This window comes from Equus przewalskii, chromosome 5 (assembly GCF_037783145.1).
Source record: "Equus przewalskii isolate Varuska chromosome 5, EquPr2, whole genome shotgun sequence".
NCBI classification, from domain to species: Eukaryota; Metazoa; Chordata; class Mammalia; order Perissodactyla; family Equidae; genus Equus; species Equus przewalskii.
The window spans coordinates 36,263,366-36,273,175 of record NC_091835.1 but is presented as its reverse complement, the minus strand read 5'-3'; the positions used below and the strand labels follow the sequence as shown (position 1 = coordinate 36,273,175).

The 9,810-nt window shown below is 35.9% G+C and overlaps 1 protein-coding gene across 1 annotated transcript; it reads right to left on the bottom strand.

The window, feature by feature from the left end:
- Positions 1–734: 734 nt before the first annotated feature.
- On the bottom strand, positions 735–8,491 carry CLEC4E (C-type lectin domain family 4 member E). The gene is made up of 6 exons (XM_008542772.2): positions 8,178–8,491; positions 7,249–7,341; positions 5,868–5,957; positions 4,746–4,897; positions 3,980–4,095; positions 735–2,977 (listed from the first exon to the last, which is right to left on the bottom strand). The coding sequence occupies exons 1-6, from the start codon at positions 8,212–8,214 to the stop codon at positions 2,827–2,829; spliced, it is 639 nt and encodes a 212-aa protein (XP_008540994.2). The 5' UTR covers positions 8,215–8,491; the 3' UTR covers positions 735–2,826.
- Positions 8,492–9,810: the final 1,319 nt, after the last annotated feature.

Here is a 9,810-nt window from a genome sequence, read left to right as displayed (position 1 = left end):
AAAATAATGGCTGTGAAACAAACTGCGAGAGCAATTCCAGTTTAGATCAGAAAAGGAAGACAGAGTTCCAAGAAGATTTCTTTTCCCCATGAAAATACAGGACTAATAGAATGTATTTAAATGCATAGAAAGGTGACATACAACTCCGGAGAGTTAAGGAATGAATTATTAATTAGTGCATAGAAAACTAGATAAATATGAAAAATGATGCCAATGTTAGCTACATGAAAAGAAAAACATGTTTAAGAAAGTATACGTAATCATGATACAGTATGTGATTCAACAGTGAATATTTACATATTCATAAAAATGTAAATGAATATTGTTTTAATAATAAATTATTATATTGTGATATCAGAAGGATGGGAATTTTGTGTGCATGTGCGTGTATGAGAGAGAGAGGGAGATTCTTGTTTCACTTCATTTCACGTGGAGAAATTATGAAATTATCTAAAATTGAAGAAAACCAAAGCATTAGAGTTTAAACTATATTTAGAAACTACTGGATAGAAATAGAAACCATACTATTTAGAAACATGGAACTCAACAGAAGATAAAACATCTGAAGAGTTGAATATGTTTGCCTCTTGGACATGGGAATTGAGAGTCAGCAGAAAACAGCTATTTTTAATTATAATCCTCATAGGAGAATTTGGTTTTTTAAGAAATGTACATGTATGTACATAGTATGCATATTTATTGATGTAATGAATCATATTCACATTTAAAAAGAGTTGCTTAAACATTGTTTAATAAAATCAGTAAACCATTTAGTGTAAGACATTTCCCAAATAAGAAATAGGAATTTTCTACAGAGGGTCTACTCCAAACCTATAGCAAGCATTATACTTCATAGTAAACCATCAGAAGCATTTCCTTTAAAGTCAAGAACAAAACAAGGATGCCCACTAATGCAGCTTCTGTGTAACGATATATTGGTAGTATTAGCTAGCTTAGTAGGATCAGAAAAACTGGAAAGGGAAAAAACACAACTATCATTATTTGCAGACCAGAATTTTCCAAAAGAAATAAAATGCAAGTAACAAATATGAACTAAATATGCTTAAATTTTCCAGTAGCTACATCAAAAAAGTAAAAATAAATTATTATTGTAATAATTTATTTTATTTAAACCAATATATCAAAAATATTACCACTTTAACATGTAATCAATATAAAATTATTAGTGACATATTTCACTTTTTTTTTTCCAAATAAAGTCCTCGAAAATCTGGTGTGTATTTATTTTACGGTTCCCAGCATATTTCAACTAAGACTAGAGTTTAATGTGCAGTAGCTATGGTACTGGATAGCTCAGTATACAGACAATATAATTCTCTACATAGAAAATGTAAGGGAATCTACAGACAAAGTGTTAAAAAATTATATTTTAAAACAGTTTCAACTGATAATTTACTTCTTAAACAACAATTTTCCAGATAAATAATTTAGGTTCCAGTGATCTTTACTCTAACCACTAAACTCTTAGCAACTGTTTCTTTTCTTGCCAAACTTTGAAGACCAAGTCAATTGTATAACTTAAATGATAAATATATGGTGAAATAATATGCATTAATATTTTCATGTCTTTTAATATTGAAATAAAACTTAATCAAACTATAGCCACCTGCAGGCAAACAACGATGAACAAAAAAATCTTTATATCTTTCAGTGTTTCTTCATTGATGCCGATGATTTGAAAAAAAGGAGTTAGAAAGTTAAAGATATATTTATTGGATTACTTTTAGGTTGAACGACTTTTGTTTTAAAGATATATTGACTTCAAAACCACAGATTGTCTCTATGTCTAAGGGAAATCAACATTTGTCAGGAATGCTAATATATTTACTTGTTTTTTTGAATTTTCCCATTCAGTGATTACACATTAAATCCAAGGTATGAATTTTGAGTCTCTTTATGGTGCTGTCTGCAAGAAACATGGTTATCAAAGCTGCCATATTATTTGCATATGTTGGCTAATCTTATCAGTCTTGATAGAATATTACACAATAAATGAATAGGCTTGAGACAGGAACGCGTCAAGCTGAATATTCCTTAGAATAATTTGACTATTGGACTCTGGATCTAGCAGAGCAATAGATACACATTCAGGTGAGATCCAGTTAGTCAAAGGTAGAGACTAGAGAGAAAAGGGAGTTTCTGGGTTGAGTGGACTGGATGACAGTCTGTTTGGAGCTGAAAGTTAGCATGGCCTTTCCCTAAGAAGGTGCAATAAAGGCCTTTGGCAAGAAAATCCACACTAGTCTTTCAAGCAGAAATAAGTTTCATTGCTTGAGGAAGTTTCTTACTCATTACACAGAAGAACGTAGGATATATGCTTGGGCAGGGGATAAAAACAGTGTGAAATCAAGAAAAGAAGACAGATTTTTCAGGAACTAGAAAGAAGACGCATTGACACAGAACCTGAATTCAGGCAATTGTTCAAAGGCATTCTCCAAAATCTTCTTCTTTGTCGGACTCTGTACTTGTTCTATGTCCCTGTATTTTCATATAAATACTCAGAAATGAAGCAAACGTACCAAAAAGAGCATTTTTTTCTTCTAGCATTTTCTAGAGAATTTCCTAGTAAATTCTGAGAAGAAGTCCTGAGACTAATATAGAGAAAAATGCACTTCAGTTAGTATAATGAATTATAACATTCAAAGCTACTATTTTTATTTCTATCAAAGTAACAAACACTTTTGAAGCCCTTATGAAGTGCAGTGGACACTTTTATCATGTTGGAGTTGAGGCTGTGTTCATCCCTTGTTCCTCCTCATTTATACATTTAAGTTGTGCTTTCTGTTCTTAGAGGTTTTTCTTTGTTCAAGTATTTATTTCCGGCATTTCGCAAATCCGAAAATGACGGAAGAGACAGGCCACATCATTCCAGTTTTGCCTTGGGTTTGAAGAGTCTCTTATGGTGACACAGTCCTCCACTGTAGCTAAGTTGTTGGGCTCCCCTATATCCCAGAAGCTGAAAGAGAGCAATGTGAGAGATTTTAAATCTCAGCTACAGGAGATAAAGTGACCCAACATGCTAGGCAAATTACATTTGTATTATTTAACTTCACAACAATTTTGTGAGGTCGGTATTGTAATCTCCATTTTATTAGTGGAAGAAAGGAATCTCAGAAAAACTCAACCATTTGTGTAAGTCTTAGAGTTTATGAGTAGTGAAGCTGAAATGGATATTTCTGACTTTCTATTTTGTTGTGCTCCCTCATGGCATTAGACTCAGTCTGAGAAGTTATAGGAAAGATTGACATCCTGATGGATTTGTTTCTTTTTCACTCATATCCTGTATCATGTTTGGTTCCCTGTAGTCTACATAGAGTTTGTATTACTTAGGTGCATACTTCAGTGCTGTTACAGTGCTATAGTGAGGCAACTTTCTAAAGTATCAGAGCGTCTGGGCTATACTCTTAGAACTGATTTAACCTCCTTGACCTTTAGTTTCCTCTAATGCTAACTGAAAATTAATAATATCGGTGTAGCTCAGAGGTGTAATTAAGATAAAATGGAATAATGAATGAGATAAAAGCTTGAAAACTCCAAAATGCTGTGCTCTAATGATGTAAGGCCATTATTAAGGAGGAAAGAGACATTATCAAGGAGGTTCCTGCTTTCACTCCATAAGAATCTGTTGTCTTTCCCAAATCACTATTTTTGTCTCACTTACTACAGCATGAGGGCATAAGACTCTGAATTTCACTCTTTGCTGCATTTCCAATGAGTCTTAAATTCTAATCGTCTCATCTTCATCTGTTATTTCCCCTTTATTCTTGAGATAGTCTTAGGAAATGAGAGCCATGGATCCTCATTCTTTCCTTTTCTCCCTTCTTGCATCTAATATCATCAAGGACAGACCTGAATATATCTCACGGAACAGAAGGAGGTTCTGAGAACTCCCATCAACAGTGGTCTAACTTTAGGATTTGGGATAGTGCTATAATTCTCCTACAAAAAGAAAAATTACCTCAGAGACTTTGTTAAAGGTGTGCCATCAACCCATTGCCAATCACCGTCTGTCACCTGGTCTGTCAGTCCAATATAAAACTCTTTCTCTCTAGGTTTTGCACGGAAAAGGAATTCCTATGGAAGATACGTGAACAAAAAAATAGGAGATCAATTATTTAAATTCTGAACAAATGTTGAAGGTAATTGTTATTTAAAAAGATAAGTAGAATATGGACTAAAAATGATAGATAAAGGCCCTGAAATTGTAAGATTATGGAGGATTATCCCCTGATTTTTTTATTGGGATATAAATATATATAACATAAAATTAAACCAACAGAAAGGAACCGTCAACAGAGAAGGAGGTTCTCAATAACGCATTCAAAATTTATCTACTGTTATTTGTAGCAAAATCTACTGTATATATCTAGCACAAAACAGTATTAATCACAGCTTAAAGATAATGGACAATATTTGCTTTCCCTCATTCATATGATATGTTCAGAAACATAATGGTCATTCTAAAATCAACTCCTAACCCTTTTTTTCCTGCCTTACTAATAAAGGAACTGAACATGGAAATTCCTTTTTTCTAAGACTCTTCTAGTAAAGGAAATAAATTAGAGTAGCTATTGACTTACAGAAATAGTAGAAACAGCATGTATTTCAGTACCTTCATTTAACAAGTAGTAATGTGGGCCAAACACTGTACACATGTATGGAAAAAGGGATAGATCCTGTGAAGAATGTCACATTGATGCTGGAGGAGGCTTTACTCCAACTACCTGCTCCTGCTGGGTGTTGATAACCACCAGATGGGCTCCCATGTATGAGCAGTTTTTTAAACTTGCTGTCCAGGTCATGGTGTTACTAGAAAAGAAGTAGCAGCTAGATTGAAAATGTACCCAATTCAACGGACAGCAATTCTTGACGGAACCTAGGGGAAGAGAATTTTCTGTGAGTATCCCCTACGAACTGAGTAAGAAAACAGAAACCTTCATCTGGCCCATAAAGTCCATCAATTATAGTCAGAAGCCTTGGAACATCTTCATCATGTCCCACATGTTACTATCTAAGACTTTAGGTAATTTCTATGTCAGTAAACACAAACAGCAATTTTCTTGTCTTTTGAGACATAATCCTTATTTTCTAGAAGTCAGTGCCAGTCAATGCAACCATATATACAATCTATCTCAGTAATGCTATTGATATAGAACCATGTTATCTGTTCGTAGACTTCCAAGGTCAGAGAAGGTTATGTATTTTATCTGAGCGACCTCTAAGCAACCATCTCTCATGTTGCCCAAACAATGACCCTCAACAAAATCTCCAAACTGGTTGTGCAGGTGAGCTAAATTTCTTAGAATTACAGACTTTTAAGTTTATTAAAAATAAATAGTCCAATCTCTCTCAATTTAATAGTGAGGAAATCATAGCCCAGAGAAAATAGTCATTTTCTAGTGTCATGTAGCATTTTGCTAAGACTTGAAACAGTACTGTCTGTAAGAGTATAGGAAGTATATTTGTGAGGTATTTCCCAATTCCCTACTCTACACAATGTTTTTCTCTTTCACCTCTTTTTGGCAGCAGGCAATGAATTAAATAAAAAAGACGTGCTCCTGGGGATAAACTTCCATTTCTAGATTCACTATTCAGACATATACCTCAAATTTATTCTAAAAGTTTGCTATAATGTCCCCAAGATATCCTGCCCCAAGGCTAGTTGCATTTCCAAAGTTTCTATTCCTGTCCTCTTACCAACTTCTCATCATTCTTTTACAGCACAGGCAAGATTTTACATTTTATTTTTGAAAAACAGGACCTAATAAAACTGTTTTACTTATCCAAAAATCAATCCAGAAGCCAGGTATGTAAATTTTGATGTTCAAATTTGAAGACTATTATACCTGATCCTTCATTACGGCAGGAGAGCTCCATGAAATCCTCCTGTGGCTGGAACTTTTTCTCACCACAGATTTGAAAGATGTGATATGTCACTGTAAGGAAAGGGGCACAGTTAATGTTCATTACTCTTTTGATAAAAAATAAATTTTATCGTTTTTGTACTTATAACAAAAGTGCCAATCATTATCATAATATTTTCTTACTATTACATTTCCTTTTGCGTGGATTTACTGAGATTTATTTACTCAAAGAAAGAAGAGGGAATTCACATTTCATGGTTTTCCTGATTTGTGAGGATGAATTTACTTTATTTTCAGGCCCAAAGGCCCAAAGAAAACAAATGTATTTGTACTCTCTCTTATGCCAAGTCTAGCTCTTTCTACTCTGCCTTCCAAAAAGTGATTTGTCATGTCTCTCTGGCTAGGACCTGTGAAAGATGACATGAGTGGAGCCATATCAAAACAGAGCCAGAGCAGACATTTTAGAGGGATTGCCTTGAACGTTTTGTTTTCTTTATCTTCCAAACTGGACCAAACCACCAAGATTCCGAGAAGCCAGTGAGGACAAAAATATCATGTTTGTAATTATTGATGAAGCCGGACTTTTCTGATGACTGAATAGCTAACTCAACTAATGAAGTACAAGTCTAGCCTTATCTCATCTAGCACCAATGAACTCTTCTTTAATACAACTTACCTCATCTTCCTCCCTTTTTCCCCCATAAAAACCCTGAACCCTTCTTCTGTTATTGGGACACTATTTGGGTTTATACCTGAATCTGTCCTCCTTGGATTGCAATTCTTTGATCTCAAATAAACCCTTTGCCTCTTAAACTGATTTCTATTTTTTTTTAAAGATTTTATTATTTTTCCTTTTTCTCCCCAAAGCCCCCCAGTGCATAGTTGTCTATTCTTCGCTGTGGGTCCCTCTAGCTGTGGCATGTGGGACGCTGCCTCAGCGCGGTTCAGTGAGCAGTGCCATGTCCGCGCCCAGGACTCGAACCAACGAAACACTGGGCCGCCTGCAGCGGAGCGCGCGAACTTAACCACTCGGCCACGGGGCCAGCCCCAAACTGATTTCTATTTTTGAAGGTTGACAGACCTCATAAAAAGGGTTACACATAATGTTAAGGACACAACAGGAGAGGACTCAAGGTCACAAAGGAGATGAAAAACGTCTGTCATGAAAGACATGTCAGAGATCACTGAAATTTGACAACAGTTTTGTACTAGTTGGGGTTTCTGGTTTGAGGAATAACCTGGAGATACATAGGGAAAAAGTGGAATAGAAATACCCTTTTTGGGAGAAGAGAATCCACAGCAGCAAGGAAAAATTTAATCCTAATATTCACCAGGGAGATTGAATTTGACCTTGAGGACTCACCAACACATTTGGTGATAAAACAAGCACTGAGTAGTAGCATGGAGACCCCAGCAACAGTCCATAAGAACACTTGGGAAGAGAAGCACTCTTTCTCTGTGGAAAGAAAGACATAAACATGGCCAATCTTTCTTAAGCAAGATACATAAGAGATATGAAATTCTTATTCAAGCTCATTTCCTTCTATTTGCATTGTCTATATTAAGTAATTCTCAAACTTCAGCATGCATCAGAATCATTTAGAGGGCTTGTTAAAACACAGATTATGGGGCCTCACCCAGAGAGTTGGTATGAAACCAAGTTCCCAGTTGCTGCTGATCTGGGGACCACACTTTTAGAACCACTAGAGTAATCCGTTACTAATCTTGTCACTCTGACTAATGAACTCAGACAGATACGCCATTTTCCCTTTCTAAGTCATCCAGTTAAAGAAATACTTTCATACTTTCTAAGATTTTGTTTCTCTTTCTGTTTCTCTTTCTCTCTCCTTTTCTCCCCTCACCATCTCTGTTTCTCTTGTCTCTCTCCTGCTCTCCTCCTTTCAGTGTCTCATTTTCCAAGCCCTTTGTAAATCAATTAGAAGAAACACTGACAATCACCTAGTAGCTTCTCTCCTCGTCCCTCCCCATACATGTGTAACAGACAAGGAAAGTGAGTCCCTAAGAAGTGAAGTGACTTGCCCAGGGGGGCACAGTGAACTACAGAAGGGCTAGAAACAGCACTCTGGTAGCTCTCCCTGAACTCCATCTCCAGTAATTTTTCCAGTATAACATATAGTCTTGTAACTGTTCTCTTTTAGTTTTCTTTCTTTCATTCCCTGCATCTCTTATTTTACTTTACTAGTTACTTCTCTATTGTCCTGTCCCTCAACATATTTATCATCCCTTTCCAAAAAAAATCTAAGAAAGAAAAGAGAGAGCTGCAAATTGTACCTGTGCATTGTGATGCAGATGATTTGGATGAATTCATTCTTTCTCTCTGTCTCTCTTCTCTCTCTCTCTCTCTCTCTCTCTCTCTCTCCTTCTCTCCTCAATTTCTGAGTCCAGGAGCGTTTTGTTGGTAAGATTCAAGGAAAATGAATCTTGAGGGTTGAACACTTCATCTGTATTTTAGGAAGTTCAACCTTAAGACATAAAAATATTAACATTTTCTGTGGCTGTGTATTTGAGTCACAATTTCCTTTCTTGCATAAGGAGGACAAGGGAGTTTACTGGGCAACAAAGCAGTCTCCACTCCAGGAAGCAATGAAATGGGGAAGTGATGAAATGTTAAGTATCAACAGAAATAGACTGACTGTGGGGAAATGCGATGGGCTTAAGACCTATTGTTTTATTTTGGTGGATAAAATGCCTCTTCTTTCTTCCAGACCTAAATCACCCCTCGATTTTTCCTCAACACTTCTGGAGCCCACCTCTGCACTCTCAGTTTCACTTTGGATCTTCACTACCATATGTTCGTTAACTGAAAAGGAGACAAACTCCAAATTCTCCACGACACTTAGCACAGGGCTGGGTATATAGTGTGTGTATTTATACTTTAGCAACATGAATTTCTTTGCATCTTTTACGTTTTTTCTTCCTCCTTCATTTGCAGCTCTTGAACATTCTAGTATTGTGGAATGATATCCCTTTTATAAAAGTGCTGACTACTAGACTATTTTACAGGTCCACCTTAGTTGAACAGCCTCGTGTAGTATGACTTTTAAAACTCAGCTCAATACCTTACATCATAATACAACTCCTGAAGCCTCAGAGGCTTCTATTGTTCTGAGTTATTTGGGCATTTTTGTTTTATATTGTAGTCTACATTAGGAGAAATGAATTTGAATTTCAGAAGAAGAAATTTCAATGAGGCGTTAGAATATAATGCTTCCCAATCAAAACTACGAGATATCACCTCATGCCTGTCAGAATGGCTATTATTGAAAAGCAAGAAATAACAAGAGTTGGCAAGGATGTGGAGAAAAGGAACCCTTGTAAACTGCTGGTAGGAATGTAAATTGGTGCAGACACCATGGAAAACAGTATGGAGATTTCTCAAAAAATTAAAAGTAAAACTACCATATGATCCACTATTCCATTTCTGGGTATTTATCCAGAGAACATGAAAACACTAATTTGAAAAGATAATATGCACCTGTCTGTTCATTTCAGCATTACTCACAATAGCCAAGACTTGGAAACAACCCAAGTGTCCAACAGTGGATGAATGGATAAAGAAAATGTGGTGTGTATATATATATTATATATATATATATATATATATACACATACACGCATACATGCACACACACACAATGGAATACTACTCAGCCATAAAAAGATGAAATCTTGCCATTTGTGACAACATGGATGGACCTCGAGTGTATTATGTGAAGTGAAATGTCAGACAGAGAAAATTACTGTATGACTTCAGTCATATGTAGAAGATAAACAAAAAAATAAATACATAAATACAGAGACCAGATTGGTGGTTACCAGAAGGGAAAGGGATGGGGAGTAGGTGAAAGGGGCACAAGTGTATGGTGATGAGTGGCAACTAGACTTTTGGTAGAGAACACAGTGC